The sequence below is a fragment of the Numenius arquata genome, chromosome 6 (assembly GCF_964106895.1).
Source record: "Numenius arquata chromosome 6, bNumArq3.hap1.1, whole genome shotgun sequence".
Taxonomy (NCBI): Eukaryota; Metazoa; Chordata; class Aves; order Charadriiformes; family Scolopacidae; genus Numenius; species Numenius arquata.
This window is the reverse complement of record NC_133581.1, coordinates 11,882,957-11,904,545: the sequence shown is the minus strand read 5'-3', so window position 1 is coordinate 11,904,545 and position 21,589 is coordinate 11,882,957. Positions and strand designations below refer to the sequence as shown.

At 39.9% G+C, this 21,589-nt stretch overlaps 1 protein-coding gene across 3 annotated transcripts in view; it reads left to right on the top strand.

The window, feature by feature from the left end:
- UNC79 (unc-79 homolog, NALCN channel complex subunit) overlaps positions 1-21,589 on the top strand; it is a 114,511-nt gene that overhangs the window by 67,954 nt on the left and 24,968 nt on the right. For all 3 annotated transcript variants that reach the window (XM_074148882.1, XM_074148881.1, XM_074148883.1), the window contains 10 exons: positions 282-398; positions 2,453-2,536; positions 4,639-4,741; positions 6,826-6,966; positions 11,477-11,515; positions 12,479-12,591; positions 12,676-12,761; positions 13,672-13,845; positions 14,231-14,299; positions 14,909-15,019. In XM_074148882.1, the coding sequence (XP_074004983.1) occupies positions 282-398; positions 2,453-2,536; positions 4,639-4,741; positions 6,826-6,966; positions 11,477-11,515; positions 12,479-12,591; positions 12,676-12,761; positions 13,672-13,845; positions 14,231-14,299; positions 14,909-15,019 (1,037 nt within the window). The remainder of the gene's footprint in view (positions 1-281; positions 399-2,452; positions 2,537-4,638; positions 4,742-6,825; positions 6,967-11,476; positions 11,516-12,478; positions 12,592-12,675; positions 12,762-13,671; positions 13,846-14,230; positions 14,300-14,908; positions 15,020-21,589) is intronic.

Here is a 21,589-nt window from a genome sequence, read left to right as displayed (position 1 = left end):
AGTGTTTTGAAGAGCTTTTGTGATATTTGGGGACAAAAAGGCACTGACAGTTGACACAATGGGTGAGATCCTGAATCCAAGTCATTTATGACTGATGTCATTGGGGCCAGTATTGTTCCACATGTAGTTGTGTGAAAAGTGCATATTGACTTGAGCAAGATCCTTAGAGCAAGGATTGCCCTTTCAGTATTTATCTCGTGCTGGCTTGTAAGATCAGGAAATAAGAGTAGTTTTACATGTTGTCTGAGCTCCTGAAATCCTTTTGCATTTCTGACTTGCAGCTCAGTTCAGACAAATGAAAAGAGGCTCTTTGGGAGCTCTGACAATGAACCAGCTAATGAAGAGGCAGCTGGAACACCAGTCTAGTGCTCCCCACAATATCAGCACTTGGGATACTGGTGAGCTGCATTTATTGTTCTTTATTTCTATTTCCTAAACCAATTACTTTCCGTATCAATCCATTAAAAAAGTGAGTATTTCTATTCTACCATTGCAGATAAGTAATCAGTCTCAAGTCCAAAGAGAAACTTCATAGTGAGTAGCAGATTCTCACCTGGCATGAATGGGAATAGTTACATAGTTGGGAGGTAGTCCCTCTGTTACAGTGGTGTCCCTACGGTTTTGCATATTACTTGGGTTATTTCCTGGCCTCATTGAATGAAATGGAAGTATGACTTGATTTCAGCAGCTGTAGGATTTTTATCCCTACTGCATGGAATCATTTATTTGCATGTATGTTTACAATGGTGTTGGTGCATCAAGGAGTTGTGCCTTATACTGGCCAGTTCTATTTCTCTTTAGAGAAGTTTCTGCCAGCTCATGCTGAACATCTGAAGTTTCTGTTCACTCACTGCCCTGTTTTTTCTCCCTTTAAGATGAATGCAAAGCAATGAAAACTGAATTAAGCACATAATTTCCTCATTACTTAAGTGTTTTGTTCTTCTATAAAAGATTTTCTGTTATGACCAAATTCATAGCGGATGTTGCTAAACAATTCATTCATCCTAGTTTATCATAAATGCCCATCTTGATGTTAGTGACATTGTGACATCATGACATCATGCTTCTTAAGAATTTATCAGCAGATCCAGATGTATCCAGAGAAAGGAATGCTTAAAATGTTATGTGAGCTTAGGATGCTGAATGAATGTCTCGCCACCAGTTCTGGACAGCTGAGTTAAAATTTTTGCTTAATTCAGTCTTCAGCGTCAAGTTCCATCAAACTGAATCTTGTAGCTGAAGAATGGCTAAAGATATGGGATATAGTTCAGGATTATCTTTTCTACTCCAGTCAGAGTAGCATGCTCAGCATGTGATCCTTAAATCATAAAGGTCAGAATTTGTCAATGATAACAATGTGTTTTTTGTCCTGTCAGCAGGTAGGTTTATTTATTGAAGAGACTTAGCTGGTATCACCTAGTTTCTCAGGTAGGGGTTTAGAGATGAAAAAGTTACTACTTGCATCCTGCAAGAGGTAGTTAGCCTGTATTCAAGAGGAACAAGTCAGTACTCAAAACCACTTTGGAACTCTGTCTTGTTAATCTTGTTCCAAGTCCACTGGCTTTCTTCACAACATCTATGACTTCTTCCTCCAAGATTCATTCCAGCTAAAGGCCTCCAAGCGTGGAGATGCAAAGTAAAATGTTCTTTTCAAGAAAGCTTTGCATCTCTCAGTCTCCTTTTCAATCACTAGCTTCAAAGTAAAATTATTATTTGGACAGAAAACAGGTGCTTTGTTTTTTTTTTTTTTTCAGAACTAATTCTCAGTGTGACTATTTGTCATTTTAATGTCACACAAGAATTATTATACTCCCGTGTAACAACTAGGAAATAGTCTGATGCTACTTAAGTATATGATACGTGCTTGGTTCATGCATGCTTTATTATTATTGTTTTTTTATGTTGTTAGGTAGTATGTGTCTCTCTCATTTCTTTTTTCAAACCACACTTTTCCCAAACTTGCTATCTGTTAAATAAAATCATTTTTTGTCCAACTTCTGTCAGCACAAACTATACCTGACTTCTAGTCTCTTGGTATTTCTAAACGCTGTCTTTTTCTTTTTGTGACTCATATGTTCCGTAACTTGTTGAATCTTCACGGCTAATACTTCCTTTCTTGTTTAATGACAGTTTTCTAAAATGCCTTCTTTGGTGTTAGGTTATGTATGTCCTTTTTCTGTTGTGGACTTCTTTCATCTTTCTCTACCCCTTCCCCCCCCCCCCCCCCCCCCCCCCGCCACCTTTTCTATGCTTAAAAAATGCTTCTTTAAACTTGTATTTGTCTTTCTCTTATCTTTCTCTTTCTATGATGAAAAAATTAATTATTCTCTTTATTTTTTTCAATAGCTGGTGCATTTGTCTTTCTCTTGTCTTAACTGTTTAAGATGTGTGGTGCTGGTGACAGATGCTGGATTCATAGTTCTGGAGACTGAAGTTCTGTATTTATTCACAGAGCAGATACAGCATGGAAAGCGACTTTGCAATGTCCCTGTTTGCCTAAACCCTGACCTGGAGGGACCACCACTAAGAATCAGAGGTGAGTTCAGTGTCCATTTGACCTGATCTCTTTCCTAACACTGCCAGGAAGGTGTTTTGGTTAGTACCTAATGGTGCTGAATTTTATGTTCTGTTCAGCTGTGTTAAAGCCCTCAACTTTCCTGCAGATTGTAGGTTACAGAAAAATTATTGTACAAGACATTTCATTCCAACATTGTAGCCTGCATTATGACAGCTTTTAGCATTTGTGTACTGCAAGGGGACTTACAACTAGAGAACGTGACAGTGAAACTTCCGAAGTCATGGTAGAGGGATCTTTATTCATTTGTAAACTGGCTAGAAATATGTGAAAATCTACTTCTATTCCTTGCATTCTGGATGGTATCCTACATTACTGAAGAGTATTCTGTACTTCCTGGAGTATCTACTCATCCAACAAAATCCCAGGGCACAATTATGAATACTGAACTCTGTATGTAAAAGAAATATTTCCTTCCGTACTTAGTAAAATGATTGTTTAAAACCTGATTATTCTGATGTAACAAGCCCTCATCACTCCACATACTTTGAGTTTGGAAATTGTGGGAGCTTCTTAGATTATTTAATTATTTATATTGAGAGCTGATGTTAAATTTGATTCTTCTGCAGTAACTGGGATTATCTCATCAGAAATTCCACCTGAACCTCACTTAGGTGAAGAAGCTTCCTCCTCTTTCCATAAATATTATCAGAACAGGCTAATGTTAACATTAAATCTGAGCTGCAGATTGAAACAACCAGCAAGAAAGTCAATAATGGATTACCTAATTTGTGCTTCAGTTGGCATCAAAAGAGCATTGGTACTCCTCTAAAAATTGTTTTTTAGAATGAGCTTTTCATAAATTGGCCTTTAGAACGAGATGCCCTTGGGGACAGCTTATATACGTAATGATGGTATCTACCAGCTGAGCTCCCTGGATTCATTATTGGAGCTGAACTGATAGGAACAGGAATAATTCTCTATCATGTCAGCTACATGTGGCAACCAAAGGAGATATTTTTCTTTAAGTACTGAATCTTTCTTTCTGTCTTGAGTGATCTGGAAAATGAAACTGCTAACAATATTTAAATGATTATCACAAAGCATCTCAGATGAATGACATAGCTTGTATATCACAGTAGCATTGATCGAAGTTTCTGATGGCTCATGAATGAGTCTGATTATTCTTCTTGAGGTTTTCTTAGCAACCAGACTAGCTGGAGAGTTGCCTCTTCTGCATGTTTTTTTTTTTCTGCAATTGCTGTTGTCTGAAAACAACGGGACCAAGGGAGGACCATCTCACTGTACTGGAGAGACGTTAGACTGTCAGACTACCTTATATTGCTCTAATTCTGGAAAGCAGAACTCTGAGAAGCCCAGAGTTTGAATCTTCCATTGCACATAAATTTTCCTATTAAAACAATCATCTATCAGAAATTAGGTGCACAAAAAGTGCCAAAGGCAAAGGGAAACCTATATGTTGGTGTGATCACAGTGGCCATGCCCGCAGCTGAACAACTCAGCTTCAGAGAATAAAGATGCTTATGAAGACTTTCAATGGAAAGCATTTCTAATCATCAGCCCTCCAATATTCTCAATGTTTTTCAACTCCTTATGAATTATTTCTTGTAGCTGTCCTTTCCTGATTTCTCTCCTCTGTTAGGGATGGTATGAATAGATTGATAATGTGGTCTTGAGACATAGGAACTTAGTTCCTTCTTCATGTTGTTGAGAACAGTGGGAAGGTAATTCCCCAGAATTATGGGGGAACACTGCAAATCTTCTGCTCTCCGTTCTCATAGGAGCTGTAGCATCGTCTTCTCTCCCTAAAAAATGAGTAGATACAAATCCATCTGCCTTCCTGGAATTTTTGTTCTTTATCTTTTTTCCAAGGATTTTTCTTTTGGTAATTTTTTTTAATTGATACTTCTAGGTAATTGGAATAACCCAGCGGAAGTAAGGAATGTACTGTATATTCTTCTGTAGACACTTATTTCTCTGCACAGTAAAACTATTATGGCTCTTCTTTAGAATTCTACTCTTCGAGCAGTTTGGATTTCTGTTTAGTGATCTTCTTTCCTTTTTTTTTTTGTTTTTATTTTTTTCCCCCTAATTGCCTTAAGGAGCCACAAAATCTAGCTTGCTATCAGCACCCAGTATAGTCAGTATGTTTGTACCTGCACCAGAAGAATTTGCTGATGACCAGCCCACTATGATGACTGACAAGTAAGTTCTTTTTCTGTTCCTTTCAAAGAACTAGTTGAACTTCAAATAGATCAAGTAAAGTATAGATATACTTTATGGAAATATAAAGTCTATTCTACCAGTTATCTCTATGCTAAGTTTTCCAATTAATTTTTTTTACTCCAAGGTAAACATTTTCCAAACACTGTCAGCAAGATATGCTTTTAGTTCGGTAGGACCTGTATGAGTTTGCACAGCCAAAATGATGACTCAGGCTATTGAGTGTGCACGGAGGGCAGGGGGAGCACTTTCCATCCTATTTTAAGTCAACGTTTCCTTATGATCTGTCGGAAACCACTTCCACTGTAGGAAAAATCAAAAGCTCTTTTTTAAAATTCCTTTGGGTTTTTGTTCAAATAGGTTAACTGTTGATGTGTAGTCATGTGTAATCAACATAGCATTTTTAAAGCTGATACTCACCCATCCTGAAAGCTTTTGCAAACCTTAATTGGTTGGTTAAAATGCCTCTAAAGGAAGTGTTAAACATAAGTGTACCCTTTTTAATGGAGAAGTAAAGCAGTCAGCAGGGAGACGTGCACTGATTTGGTCAAAAATTGGGAAGAGAAACTGTAAGTTGTTGCTTGTGCTCCTGGGCTCAGTCCAGTAGACAGACATGCAAGGATGATTACTGGAGAAAGACAGGGCCATTCTGCAGGCTGGGACTGGAAGTGGACCTTATTGCATGACAAAGTGAAGCATCCCAAAAGTTAGGCTTCTTTTTGGCACTTCCTTTGGCCATTTCCCCAAAGCTCTAGCACCACCTATTAACATACAGACCAGCTGAGCTTGACTTTCCTGACTTTGTTGGCATATTTTCTTTCTGTTAAGTAACAAAGGCAAGAAAATTGCCTGTACAATTCCATTAAGTTAAAATATCACAATCTGTTGGAGTCATTAGCAACTGATTGATGAAATTAAGCAAGCCTTCCCACTGGGCTGAGATAAGCCAGTTTCCCCATGTTGGTTTGCCTTTTTCATAGGCTGTGAAAGCCAGTCTCATCTCTCCTAAATCTGACATCCCCTTTATAATTAGACATTATGGAGCCCTTTCAGAACTTCATCAGTTGTCTGAGCATTTCAGGAAGGATAAGTGACTCAGCAGCAAATCTGCCCTGGGAAAGGAGACTTCTTTAAAATCTAAGGTTCTGTGCCCCTGAAAGGTCCTTTGATTTCTTTCTTAATAGCTGTAACTGCTATGGGAACCAATCGGGTCATTGTTTCCTAATTGTATAATTTGTTATTCATAATTCATGACTGACAGGAAGGACAGAAAGAGTGGTCGGGCATTGGAATAGGCTGCCCAGGGAGGTGGTTGAGTCACCATCCCTGGATGTGTTTAAGAGACGTTTAGATGTGGTGTTGGGGGATATGATATAGGGGAGAACTTTGTAGAGTAGGGTAGATGGTTGGACTCGATGATCCCAAGGGTCTCTTCCAACCTAGACGATTCTATGATTCTGTGATTCTATGACAATGTGAAATTGTTCCATCTCTTTAAGATCATCTATGAGCATCACTGTGTCTAGGCTGCTAAACGGAAGAGTGCCAGGGACTTGAGCCCTTGCCTGAGCCCAGTTTGCATGAACTGGCTGGTGTTCACATTGCTGAGGGCTCATCTTCACTACTGCAGATTTCTCTTGGGTCATTGCTGAGGGCTCATCTTCACTACTGCAGATTTCTCTTGGGTAGTGCAAACCGATGTAGTCCAGTACAGTGAGGGAATTGGCTAGCAATTTATTCCTACTAATGAAGGACCCAAACCAAGGGCTGCCCTGTGGCCTCTGTCAGTGAAGAAACAGCCAGTTTCTTCTTTTTCACATCTTTCTAGTGAGAAGCTTTATTAATGTTTGAAAGCCATAGACTGTTATTAATTATAGAGGGATCACCATTACGTTATCTTTCTAACTACGTTTTGAATAGAATATACTAAATAATAGTACTTTTAAAAAGACATTTTTTTCATATGTATATACTTTGTATATGTATATGTATGTATACTTACATATACATATGTAATACTTTGTTTTAAATTCGTTAATGCTGGTTTTTAAAACTGTTCTTTGCAGGTGCCATGACTGTGGGGCTATTCTTGAAGAATATGATGAAGAAACACTAGGCCTGGCCATAGTTGTGCTCTCGACGTTCATTCACCTTAGTCCAGACTTGGCTGCCCCTCTGCTGTTGGACATCATGCAGTCTGTAGGAAGGTAAATGCAGGACTTTCCTCTGTCCCATGGGATCGAAAGAACTTTGTGCCTGGAATTGGGTTTACATAAACTTCACTGTATGAAGTTATATATTTCAGAACTCTTAAGTGAATAGCATCTGGTTCTGTCTGCTCCTTTGTTACTCATCATTTCATAAATTTCTTATGTAACTTCTTCCACTGTCACTTCAATTTTGGGCAGCTCCTTTGATGTCCTCCCCTTTTACCCTCCAAAGGGAGGTTCCAGGTCAGGAGTCTCCCCAGCTTGTCCCACTGTAAGCAGTGATGTAAAAGATTAACTCAGTTTTTCTGCAGTACCCTTATCTTCCTTGAATGCCCTGTTTATTACCTGAACAGCAATCAATGCAGCCTACTCTCTGGTGTGCTTCTTGATCCTGTTTTATTTGAAAAAAAAATTTTCTCTTAGCTTTTATTCCTTCTGCTAGTTGCTCCTTGAACAGTTTTTTGGGCTGCCTTCTTGTGGTTTTTACATTGGATTTGTCAGAATTTATGCTCTTTTCTGCTTTCATTTGAGACATGACTTCAGCTATTCGAAAGAAGCCGCCTTTTTTTTAATAACCTCCCTCACCTTTCCTTCTTTCTCCTCTCTTGAAGTCTTAACAAGTGGGGTACCGTGGCTCTGTGCTCCCAGTGTTCTTAAACAGCTTCTGTGCTTCTTATAAAGACTGAATTCTCTTGGATACCTCTTTTTGCTGCTTTGACAGAATTTTTCACTTTTATGTAGTTCCTGCTTTCGAAGTTATGCACAAATGTGGTCAGCTTTTCTGAATTTTGTTGCTCCTGGAGGACTGTTGACTCCTGGGTATTCGTTAGCATACCTGAAGCTCTTCAGGCTTTTCAACCATATTTTGTATGCTAATTAAGACTAAGTAAAGAGTTGCATCTCCTTATGAGGGCTTCCTAACTAACTGCTGCTAAAGTCTTAAACATTTGGTGTCTGTTATTTTTCTCTTGTGACTTCTACCCAGTGTGCGTGGGATAATTGAAGTGCACCATTGCTATTGCATTATTGGTCGTTGCTGCCTTCGCAACTTCCACAACTTCCTGCCTAAGAGGTGGGAGGGATGCGTTGGGGGTGTTTCGGAATAAACTTCTGAACAGCACTAGAAGTGCAGAAATGATGCACAGCTCTCCTTTTCCATGTTCTTTTCAGTGACTGAAATTAAAATCGCTTGACTATGGTTTCTGCAGGGGCATGGCTCTTCACAGCCCTTCCTCTGCACTCCCTCCCAATTCCATTTAAACACAGCAGCTATTTGAGTCCTCCATTTCTGTTAATTGCAAGGCTGCAGTTCCCTGCTGTTGCTGCTAATGAACTCTGATGGAGGCAAAGTTTCTAATCTAGACAGATGCTATCCATTCTGTGTGATTCTTGTAAATCCAGCAGTATTTACACAGAGTAAATAATTTTGAAAATAAATTAGCAAGGGATGAGGGCCGAATGGGCTACCTTTTTCTGTGCTTTGAGGAGGAAATGCTGTATCTTTGGAGTGAGATAATTGTTTTAGAGCAGCAGATGGCATGCAATGTGGGGTATTCCTAGTTGTTCCTACTGACTGTCACTTCTGACAAATTCTAAGTCCAGTAATAGACTCCCCACAAGGGAATTATTTTGAATACATGCAAAATAAGTAGCATATATAAGCAGAGAGGCATTCAGTTGCCTTACAGAATCATAGAATCATCTAGGAAGGAAGGGACCTTCAAGATCATCTAGTCCAACCATCAAACTAACTCTGACAAAAAAACCATCACTAAACCATGTTCCCCAGCACCATGTCAACCTGTCTTTTGAACACCTCCAGGGATGGTGCCTCAACCGCTTCCCTGGGCAGCCCATTCCAAAGCTTGATAACCCTTTCAGTGTAAAAATTCTTCCTAATATCCAGCCTGAACCTCCCCTGGCGCAACTTGAGGCCATTTCCTCTAGTCCTGTCGCCTGTGACTTGGGAGAAGAGACAGACCCCCACCTCTCTACAACCGCCTTTCAGGTAGTTGTAGAGAGCAATAAGGTCCCCCCTCAGCCTCCTTTTCTCTAGGCTGAACAACCCCAGCTCCCTCAGCCTCTCCTCATAAGACTTGTGCTCCAGACCCCTCACCGTCTTCGTTGCCCTTCTCTGGACCCGCTCCAGCACCTCAATGTCTTTTTTGTGGTAAGGGGCCCAAAACTGGACACAGTACTCGAGGTATATATACTCGAGGTATATACACAGTACTCATGTATATAACCTGTCACTGTCTTTCATCAAGCAGTGCCGTATCATTACCTCCAAATACCCATCTGACAGCAGAGGTGAGAATGAATTAGATTTCTTGCAATTTTATTCTTAGAAAAAGAACTACTACTTTCATACTTAGAAGAGGAAACAAGGAGTTAGGAAATCCAGGATCTTTCAGAATACCTAAACAATATACAGAAAGATTTTCTAAAGTTATTTGAGTACCCACAGGTGCAGATAGGCATCTGTTGGGATTTTCAGAAGAGAAAAAGTTCTGGGTTCAAGTTACAGACAGTTAGAGATTGACATGTTTATAAGACTCTGGCATGCACTTAATTTTATGCCCTTGCTCCTGAATCAAGATCTGTGACTTGTTGATTCTTATTTCATTGATTTCCAGGGAGATTTAGCTTTCCAAGTATCAAAGCCCTGTTTCAAAATGGCATTTAGGCTCTTGAGTTAGTGAGGAGCTTTGAAAAGCTTAACTTCTGTTCTTAACATGTACAAATTTGAGCACATCCAGTTACTGTCTACCGTCCCTTTACTGTTCTGCTTTGTGGTCTGCAAAGTGGAGGTATGATGAGGGTTCATGGCCTTTGTGCAACAAAATATTTAGAGTAGTAATGATAAATATGTACAAGCTGTAAATTTCAAAAAGTTTCAGATTTTCTCAAGTGTTCATGTCTCCTGAAGTTTTTCTGAAGGTAGAAACCAGAAGTTTTGTTTATCATAAAAATCCCCTTGCATTCAAAAGGAGAGAACAACTTTGCATAGGACTTTGACTTCTTTTAGAAAAAATATTTTATGCTGTTGTATTTGTATGCTTTAGTAGATTTTTGCAAACAAGTATCATGCCCATAGGCCATGTGATTAGCCTCATTGTATTCTGCAGAAATCCACATGTGCTTTCATGTAAGCAGATACTACAGTTATTCCAGAATCAAGGTCTGTATTGCTTGAAAGTAGCTTCAGACCCCACCCAGAATTACCTTTGCACACCAGAATTAACATCTTGTGTTTTAGTGTGGACTCCTCTTGACATCAGTGGAGTCAGGGACTGATTAGAGTCTTTCTGACTTACGCTGGGACAACTGAAGAGAATACAATCTTCAATCCCCTGCACCATCCAGCCTGACATTATTGCGCTGTTGAAAGTATGCTGTGTCCCCATCTTGTCGTGCCTCATTAATGAAAATCACCGCCCATTTTGGTTTACACTGATGCATTCGACTGAGCTGCCTTAGGGTCCTTTTTGGATTTTGCAGTGGTGACTAGAGACAAACTCTTCAGAAGAGAGGCTGACAAGAGGATTGAGCAACAGTTAAATCCAGCCTGAAAGGATTGTGAATCAAAGATAAGTCTTGAAGGCCAGTTCATCAGCAGATGTAAATTAGCGTAGCTCTCTGAATTTTCCATTTAGACATATCAACTTACACCAGCTGAAATACTGATATGCAGCAGATTAAAGTAAAAATTGCATGGTATTTTGTATGTAAGAGATGCTTCCAGTGTACATCTTTATAATTGCTTTTTAGTGGCTTTTAGTATTGAAAGTGTATTGCTTTGATATTATAAACCCTGATGCCGTTTGTTTATATGTCCTGGGTATGGAAGAGTATGATTTTGTTTTAAGATTGTGTTCAGTATTTTCATCACTGAATGCCCGTATTTGGCTTTAAAGTCTATATTTAGGTACAAAAATAAATGACCTGATTTTTGAGAATGTGGTGTTTCTCATCTTACTTTGTGAAAGCTTGTAGGTACTTAGTGTTTCTGAAATTAGGCCAGTTATTTAGGTGTCAATATCTGGAACTAGAAGCCTGACTTTAGACTGCCAAGTAGAGAATTTTGGCTTTGTTTATGTTGCTGTGTTAATAAGAAACAATTCAGTCAGTAGGCAGCTTCTGGCAAACTTTTTTTTTTTCTCCAGATCCCTCTAGGTTAGTAATTATCTATGATGTGCATGTAAGGCAATAGCGTTACATCATTATCTTCATGCTAGTACAGGGAGGCAAGTAGAATTTTCTTTAGAGCTGTTAAGTATTTGTGAGACTGCGAGACTGAATAGAGTTTCTCTCTTGTGCAAACGTGATTTGACTGAATTTATGTGCTCTTCAGAAGACCTTTCTGGTTACATTTTAAATGTTCTTTGAATTTCTTGTTTATTATTTTAAAAAAATGATACTTTATTGGCTTAGTTAAAAATGAAGCACAAAAAAAGCATGAGAGCTTAATTTATTTTTTTATTATTTTTTATTATTTTTATTCCAGGTTGGCATCAAGTACCAGTTTTTCTAATCAAGCAGAAAGGTATGGTAGCAAAGGATACCTTAGCCAAAACGAAACAATTAATCATCAGCATCATTAAAGCATCATCTGCCATAGCCCTGAAATGAGCTAAATTTAACTTTTTAAAAAATTATTTAAGGTTTGTGAGCAACACAAAAAGCCTGTCCTTTCCCACTTGTTTCAAATATCTTGTGTGTTCTGAAGATGAACAGGAACCCATTTTCTTATGCGTTGAACTTGAAAAAAACTCAGAATTTAAAGATGCCTTGTGGTTTCCACAATTTCAGTGCAGCTTTTTCTAGCTTGTGTGTTCAGTATTTGTCTTGATAAACTGTCCCCATACATTCAGTCAAGTGACTCATCCTTGGCCATGGAGAAGCCCTGGTAGTGATGTCTCATTATATAAATCAGAGGCTGAATTGGATAAATTAATTTTGAGAAACTGAAAATATGTTAAGGTGTGCAGTTTATGAGTAAAAAGATAGTACTTTAGCTTTTTAAATGAAGCCATTCATTTTATGAGTGATTAGGAAGTATTTCATCTCTGGAAGGGACCTGCAAGAGGCAAATTAATATTATAATGTGTGTGTTTACCTGTTGTTCATTATGGTAAAGCCAAGAACTTCAGCCTGTATCACTGAAATACACAAGGTGAGAGCAGGATTATATTTCAAACTCAGATGACTCAAATAATATTATGTGGAGAACCAGGAAATATGCAACTGTTTATTGAGACTTACATACTTTAGATATGCATACATAACTTCTTCAGCTATGCATAGTCGAGCTGAAGTCATAAAATAACATGCTGAACTGTTCTTTGGGGTCAGGACAGTTCTGCTTTTGACTGTCTCACTCATAACTGAGCACTTCCTTAATTTAAAAGAATATGATCATCTTTATTTTCTCTGTGTAGTCAGCTTTGAGAAGTGTTTAATCTGCAATGCAATTTCTTTCTTCTTGCTTTTCTTCCCTTCATTTCAGCATGATGATCCCTGGAAATGCTGCAGGTGTGGCCAAGCAGTTCCTCCGTTGTGTGTTCCATCAGCTGGCTCCCAATGGCATTTTCCCCCAGCTCTTCCAGAGCAATATTAAAGGTAACGTGTGGTACCTGAGTGCATTTCTCACCCTTTCAGTTATCTCTGTGGACAGGCAGTGCAAAAATGTCATTTGGATTTCAGATGGAAGTTTTTTACGGACCTTGGCCATGTCTCTTATGGACTTCAGTGAGCTGAGTTCCATTGCCGCTCTAAGCCAGCTGTTAGAGGTATGTTGGCAATCAGCTCTGTTAATGGTGCTAGTTTTATTAGCATTATCAGGCATATTGGGTCATTTCTCCTCATTCATTAAGAGTGCAAACTTGCATCACCAAATGCAATGTGAGTTTTTGTTTTGTCCTCCCTGGAAGCAGGATTGGGCTGTCCTCACCATTTGGGGTTTGGTTTTTTTGGTTTATTTTGTTTGTGTGTGTGTGTTGTTTTTTTTTTTTTTTTTCCCCTCAGTCCAGTTCCTGGAGCTGTCCTATACATTAGTTGTGTGGGCCATCCCTTCCCCCAGCACTATTTCTGGTTTTCAGGAACATCTCAGTTCTCCCTCTCCTCTGTATCTGATGGCAGTTTGCCCAAGTAGTCCAAAGATTTATTGCCTGCCTTTCACTGGCTGCCTTCTGTGCACTCAACTTGTTCCTGCCATGACTGTTACCCTCCCACTGGCACTAGTCACTTGTTCTTCCAAGGGCACAGCAGTTCCTTCAGACAAAGCCTTTGACATCACTTTAAAACTGCTTATGTCTCTCCATTCCTGGCCTTAGTACACAAACCGAAAAAGCATACATAGCCTACTGAACATTAATGAACATAGCTTGTTTAAAACTGTCCAAAGGAAAACATGGGCAATCCACTAGTGAATACTTTTGAGTTCTGCATTTTTACTGTCATGACAGTCTAAGCATGAATTAGAACCCTGCTTATAACATTTTGGCTCGAAATCTTTTGGTCAATTCTTTAGAAACTGAACTAGACCTAACTGTCACAATGCACAGTTCAGATTCCCTGCACAAAATTTTATCGTTAGCATTATGGATGAGGTAAGTAGTATTTGGTCTCTAAAAAATAATCTCAGCATTTCCAAATACTACTCAAGGGGCCGTTTCTGCATGTGTCTGTTTTGTTTCCCAGGGTTTAAACAACAAAAAGAATTTACCAGCAGGGGGTGCAATGCTGCGCTGTTTGGAAAATATTGCTACCTTTATGGAAGCCTTGCCCATGGATTCGCCCAGCAACCTCTGGACCACAATTAGTAATCAGTTTCAGACCTTCCTTACTAAACTCCCCTGTGTTTTGCCACTTAAGGTAAGATGTATAGGAACGAGCTATACTGCCATTGCTCAGGATGTCCTGAAACAACAGGAGACCTGTTGATGAGAAATCAAGTGGATTGTTGTAAATGTTTTCTAATGATTCAACTGATGTTTCCAGAGGACTGGATTTATTGTATATCTGATCCATTTCTTTAACTATATTTTCCATGGGTAACAGTAACAACTCTGACCTGAGTACTCTTCACCTCTTTGTTGGTTTTTTTCCTCTACACTTACCATGCCCTGTCTCTGTCAGATTAGAATACTGCATTTGAGAGAACCAGCATTTTGGCTAAAAGCAAGACATGTGCGCAGAAAGGTACTAACTCTGATGGTTTTTTTTTTTCTTTCTTTCCTGCCTTCAAATATGTTCACAGTGTTCTTTAGATTCTAGTTTAAGAATCATGATTTGCTTGCTGAAGATACCTACCACGAGTGCCACCAGGGTAAGTTCCAAGAAGACAAAACTCTGTTGCCTCAGATTTAGCCAGCCTGCAGTATTCTATGAATGTGTTCTTACCCTCCAGCTAGGAAAGTATTATATGTAAGCATAAAATTGTGCAGTCCAATACTCTTTGGAGAATGATAAAAGCTTTGGAATCTAGGTTACAGTAAAGTGTGGGTGGGATTACATTCATGTGTGGGTGTAAATGTATATCTTCCTAAAGATTTGATGTTCTCTTTCCCATCCCCCTCGCCATTCTCTTTTAAAAAAAAAAAAAAAAAGAAAAAGTAATGAACTTCTAAGGAAGTTCTGCAGTACAATTCTTCTGAGGTCAGTGAGATTTTCCTGCATAAACACTACAGAATCTCTTATATCTCATAAGCACTGTGTTAGAGGTGAAACTATTTTCCAATATTTTGCTTCTAATTTCTCATACAAGCATGCAGGCAAATACTAGATGGAATAGCCATTTGACCGAAACAGTGTAAATCCCAGCAAGATGGCCTCTGAGCTAAAAATAGTGCTGTTCCATTCAGGCATTTCAGAGTTGGAATGCTTTTTGTTTTGCTGAGCAAACAGTTATTGACTTTTCTAAATCATATCATTGCAGAGTCTTCTGGAGCCTTTTTCAAAATTACTAAGCTTTGTAATTCAGAATGCTGTCTTTACCCTGGCCTACCTGGTGGAACTGTGTGGTTTGTGCTACCGAGCCTTCACTAAGGTAACAATGAGACTATATCTTCTTTTAGGGACAACTGAAAACAGGACAAATTCCTACTTCCCTTGAGTACTATGTTTGTAAATCAGTATCAAGTTTCAGACATGTTACCTTTTTTAATATAGTTTGACTAATCAAGTAGTTATCCTGATTCAATGCCTTTTAATAATACTGAGTTTCACATTCATGATATCAGCACAGATAAAGAGAACCTGCCGAAAACATTGCTCAGAAAAGTATTTTGGTGTGATTTCATGACTTGGAAATTTTTTTTCTTTTGCAGAGATGATATCTGGTATTCGTGCATGACTTCAGTATCTGTACAGTCGTATCTTTCCTGGTGCACAAGTTTAGCCACATACTTTAGTAAAAACTTTAATATTCCTGGTAGTGCCTTTTGAGAGCACAGCTGTGAGGGGAGGCAATGGATAGCCAAGTAAAGTGGTTGACTCCAAGTTAGGAGCTTCCCAGCTTGTGTCCCGTTTCATTCTGTTATTAGGTATAGAATCATAGAATCATCTGGGCCGGAAGGGACCTTCAAAGGTCATCTAATCCGACCCCCCCTGCAGTCAGCGGGGACATCCCCAACTAGACCAGGTTGCCCAGGGCCTCATCGAGCCTTACCTTGAATGTCTCCGGGGAAGGGGCCTCAACCACCTCCCTTGGCAACCTATTCCAGTGCTCCACCACCCTCATGGTAAAGAACTTATTCCTAATGTCTAATCTAAATCTGCTTTTTTCCAGTTTAAAGCCATTACCCCTTGTTCTGTCATTGCCGGCCTTTGTAAACAGACTGTCTCCAGCCTTCCTGTAGGCCCCCTTCAGGTACTGGAAGGTTGCTATTAGGTCTCCCCGGAGCCTCCTCTTCTCCAGGCTGAACAACCCCAGCTCCCTCAGCCTGTCCTCGTAGCAGAGCTGCTCCAACGCCCTGATCATTTTTGTGGCCCTCCTCTGGACCCTCTCTATCAGGTCCATGTCCTCCTTATATTGAGGGCTCCAGACCTGCACACAATACTCCAGGTGAGGTCTCACCAGAGCAGAGCAAAGTGGCAGAATCACTTCTCTGGATCTACTGGCAACACATCTCTTGATGCAGCCCAGGATGCGATTGGCCTTCTGGGCTGCAAGTACACACTGCCTGCTCATGTCCAGCTTTTCATCCATCAGCACCCCCAAGTCCCTTTCCTCAGGGCTGCTTTCTAATACCTCATCCCTAGTCTGTATTGATAGCGAGGGTTGTTCCAGCCCAGGTGCATAACTCTGCACTTGCTCTTGTTGAACCTCATGAGGTTTACTTGAGCCCACCTCTCCAGCCTGTCCACGTCCCTCTGGATGACATCCCGTCCCTCTGGTGTATCGACAAGACCACACAGCTTGGTGTCGTCCGCAAACTTGCTGATGGTGGACTCCATCCTTCTGTCTATATCGTTGATAAAAATGTTGAACAGTACCGGTGCCAGCACAGACCCTTGAGGGACACCACTTGTCACTGCTCTGCATCTGGACTTAAAGCCATTGAGTACTACCCTCTGGATGCGACCATCCAGCCAATTCCTTATCCACTGAACCGTCCACCCATCAAATCTGTATCTTTCCAGTTTGGCGAGCAGGATGTCATGGGGGACCGTGTCAAAGGTATCTGACTTTGGCATGTGTGGCTGTAAGCTGTGTAGAAAACAGAGCAGTATGTGTGCACCTTTAGAAAGTTTTCCAGATTCCTGGATGAAAGCTGTGGTGTACAAATAACACTCAGTTATTATTCAAGTTCATTTTTGTAGCTATTGGTGAGAAGTTGAACAACAACAACCCAAACCTTTTACTAAGGCCCTATATGCTCTATTATGTAGATTAAGGTACTGAGCAAAAATGTTACTTTAGCCACTAAATGCACAGTTTTCCATTCTCGAAACGTTTGTCAAAACAGTAATTAATCCTCAAGAAACATTCTCTCGTAAGTAGCTACATGATTTTCTATATTGACCTTGTAGAACTGGAACACACGTTGCTTCAGTCTTGATAAGACTTAAAATATCACTGGACAAACAGTGAAGAAGAAACGATAAAATCAGTGACACTCTCACAGAATAACTGTGCCACAAGACAATAAGAAAATCTTTTACTAGATGTAATGGTTTGAAGCATTAAGGAGAAACTAACAGTATGTTTAATTACAGCAAGCAAATACTACCTATTTTGTCTCATTTCAGAGAGAAGAGTTTATGAAAGAAAAAAAATCCTGAATACAGGGGAAACTGTCCAGCTTTTGGAAGTAATTTGAGCTAGATCTATAGTTAAGGCTTTGGGCAAGGCAAAGTGAGAAAAATGTTGTCTTACAGTCCAACAGTGGGTTTTTTTTTCATTGAAACAAAAAAAGACCTATTTAAAACTGAAGCAAAGACGTTCCTCTTGCATTTGTGGTCTGATAAAATTATTTCATGTACGCCTGCTAAAGCAAATTGTGAAATACAGGAAATGTTTCACTCCCCTCATGCTCCACAGTTTTAAGTTATTTGAAGAAAATTTTATTAAAACCATGGTATTAAAAAAAATGCATGTTTTTCTTGCGTGCTTCCTGGCTCAGTGTTCTATTAATATATTGAGTGCTTAATTGCACACAGGAAGCTTGGATTATAGTGCTTGGTAAAATCTCCTCCTTGATTTAGTTTAATGCAACCTGGTGACCCAGAAATAGAATCATTAGTGAATGGTCTCCTGCAATTTATAGCCACAAAATGCTTAATTTAGTGGAACTCCACACTACGTTATCTTTGTTATTTCTGAAAGCTTACCATGGCTTTGCATTAGAAATATCAAATTAATGACTGCTGTTAGAAAAAAAAAAAACAAACCAGTTGTGATGTCTGTGTTTCTCTACAGCAAAAATCGCTGTAGCCAAGTAAGAGTGTTGTTTGTGATAGAATACCATGTAGAAGTGAATTCCAGAAGGAATAGTATCTGTCGAACATTGAAACTATTCAGATTTAATTACTTGTTTTGCAACTTTGAATGTGCTGGCTGGCACAAAACACCAACTTTCAGCTAAGCTATGGAGGATTCTTGTCTTTTTAAAGACCAAACCACTCTGACATGCACTTTGTAGAGGTCAGTGCTGTACAACCACTCCGGATCTCTTTTTATCTGCAACATTTTCCTAATACCCTGTGGCAGGAATATCTCAGTTTCTCTTGTCTTGGAGCCTGAAGACTCACGTCTGTATTTCCTTGTCTGAGTTTCTGTTCCAGGTCAGCATTTGATTTTTTCAGTGCTTTTGGAACTCTAAATTTGAGAGTAGCGTCTCTTCTGTGGATTGTAATCTTATCTTTAGTTTTCCTTTCAAGTATCTTAAGGTCTTAAATGGACACTTTTTGGCTTGCTTGTGTCTTACAGCTGCAGAAGCTTGAACCTGAACTTAACCTTTTGCTAGCATTCTGTTGACCCTTACTAAGTCAATGCAGAATGCCACTGAATTGGACATGACATGATTTTGCTATTGAATTTTTTTTAAAGAATGTTTAAGTGGCCGGTCTGCAATACTTGTAATTACTGTAGTAGCAGCAGACATAAAATAAAGAATTTTGCTTTATACTGGTTTACTTGGGGGATACCATACCACTCCATTAAAGAACCAAATCTACTCTTCTTATTACTAGATTTGAGCCCTGAGATAGTTAGAAGCAAACTTCAGTAGTTTCACATTCTACATGTAGACCTCTGGCAAGTCACAGTTTGAAGGTTGCAAGGCATTTTTTTTTATAGGGATGCATAGACATTTGAGAGGGTTAATTTGGCTGAACAGAGGCTACAGGGGTTGTATTCTTAAGTCTTTGGTACCAGGTTTACACATGACTCCCCTGGGCAATATTCTCATGGAACTCATACCCATTTGCAGCTCTGTGGCAGAACACAAAGTTCCTAAAGTATGTACAAGCTATGTTTATACATATTTATCACTAGCAGAATGATAGGAATAAGTAGACTTCAATAGGAAGGGTACTCTAGGCTATTGACTTCAGTGTCATCAGTCCTGATTTACAGTGCAGGAAGCAAGAGGTCAGATGTCAAAAAACATTTTGCTTGATCTTGCTTCATCTCTCTGCACTGCATGCGCTTAACAAATATTAAGAGTTTAGACTGGGAGACAGGAGACTACTTTGAGAAAGTGGCAGCTCCTTGTTGTATTATCCTTAGAGCCAGGGAAAGCTGGGATTCATGAAGCCTGTGCTTCCTTCCCAGTGTTCTGGCAAAGCCATTTATTATGGCCTGATTATATCCTAATTGTATCCTGTGTAGGAATCTCTGTCCAGTGTTTTGGGGGATGTAATTGTCAACTGTCTGAGCGTGGCACTGCATTATGTGTGTGTCTCAAGACTGTGAAGGCATATGACGGTGGAAAGGGTCGCTCTCACTGGTGAATTCCAGCAAGTAATTGGGATCGGTTTGTACCTTGAATGTTGTGCATGGTTCTAGTTCGCCATTCCCAATCAGATTATAGTAGAATCGGAGAAAGTTCATATAACGGTAACAAGAATGACCAAACAGTGGGATGAGTTCCTCATACAGAGCAACTAAGTTAGGGCTCTTCAATCTGAAAAAGCAACAACTGATGGGAGTGGGAGAGAGGTCTGTAAGGTCAAAAGTGACCCAGACTGGGATGGGTAATTTCCTGCCTTTCCAGTATGAGAACATATTAAGTTTGTAGGAAGCAGTGTCGACGCAAGTAAGGGGAAGTGGTTCTTCAACAGTGTGTGACTCCTTGCCAAGTACTGTGGGTACTAAAATTTGACATGGGTCCAAGAGGTCAAAGGACACACATGTGGAAGAGAAGTTCACTGAGAGTTACGAACTGTACAGGAACCACAGTAAACTCAGAAGTTCCCTGAGCTGAAAGTAGTGGGTGGCTAGGAGATAGTAGTGGGAATTATACATGCTTGGCTTGTTTTTATTCTTTTTGCATCTGCTTATGGCCTTGTTGGAGATAAGTTACTGAGGGCATTTGTTCTGGTCTGACCTCTCCTGGTTATTCTTACATTGTATTATACTTACCAGGGCACCACTCATGCATGTGTGACAGATGACTTCTGAGTACTTGTCCCCTGCAGTAATGGTTTCATAACACAGCCGAACTGATCCAGTGTTTGCTGCTCCAAAAAGGGGCTGATTTTGTTTATTTATTTTAAGTATCTAAAGGGTGGGTTGAAGGAGGAGGGAGCCAGACTCTTTTCAGTGGTTGCCAGTGAGAGGACGAGGGGCAACGGGCACAAGCTGGAACATAGGAGGTTCCACTCAAATATGAGAAGAAACTTCTTTACGGTGAGGGTGACAGAGCACTGGAACAGGCTGCCCAGGGAGGTTGTGGAGTCCCCTTCTTTGGAGATTTTCAAGACCCGCCTGGATGCAGTCCTGAGTAACATGCTCTGACATGCTCTGGGCAATCCTGCTTCAGCAGGGAAGTTGGACTAGATGATCTCTATGGTCCCTTCCAACTCTAAAAATTAAGTGAAATTTATTTTGGAGTGTTAGCTTCCTGTGAGTTTAGCTGCCTAGACTGCAGCAATGTAGTCAGACAAGAACTGCTGCATTTTGGGGCCCATTCCATCAGCTAAATGTGTTATCTGTCTGCACGCTCCATGCAATTGAAGACCAAACTAGGACCTTAAAGTAAAGGTCTCTTGATTCATAGCCTGGCATCATAGCATCTGTGAAAGACACACCATTCTGTTGTTTTGGCACCTTCTCCCAAATCAGGGGCTGGTATTTAAAATCTGTTTTAATTGAAAGGTATGTGGGTGCTGTGGGAGACGCGCACTGTTGCTGGAAGCTTTCTTTGGCAGTGTGCTGCGCAGATACAATGTGGTGACATCAGCTCTCTGAGGGGGAACACTGGTGCTCTGGCTTCTTGGTCTGCTGCAACCACAGCTCACTCCCAGCTATTTATCTCCTCCAACTCCTTCCCTTTTAGCTGCACTTGATATTGTGTGTAGCTGGAGGTGGCCTTAAATTGACCCTCACTAACTAAACCTCACAAGACTTCTCTGAGGAAGAAGCAAATATCATTATTGCATTTTACAGATGTCACAGAGGAATGAGGCCCTCACTGAGTAAAAAGTTCCACACATTTAACTTAAGTGAGCAGGCAAGTGCATGAGATTCACATATAGAAGATACTAGGCTTTAAATCTTAAGCACGCTTTGGATATGCTCTCATTATTAGACAACATTATTTCATCTCTGATGGTCATTTGAAAGAGAGCTGAGTGTAAGTCTTCCTGCTGATCAAAATTCTTGAGTTGCCAGGGTCAGTAGCATGTTATAGATTTGTTCCACATTTTTATCTTTGTCCAAAGTCAGAGAATGTCAAAGATGCATAATAGGCTTATCTTACCTCTTGTACCTCCTTGCTCTCTCAGCTCTACAACTCTGTTCTTAGGCTTCTGTATTCTAATCTCCATTGGCTGATTTTCCCCTATGTTTTAAGATGTTCCTGTTGTAGCAGCTGTAGCCAAGATGGGTTTTATTGTGTAAGTGGAAAAGTACTGCTAGTCTAATGAATGAAAATAGATGTCTAAGCTGCCT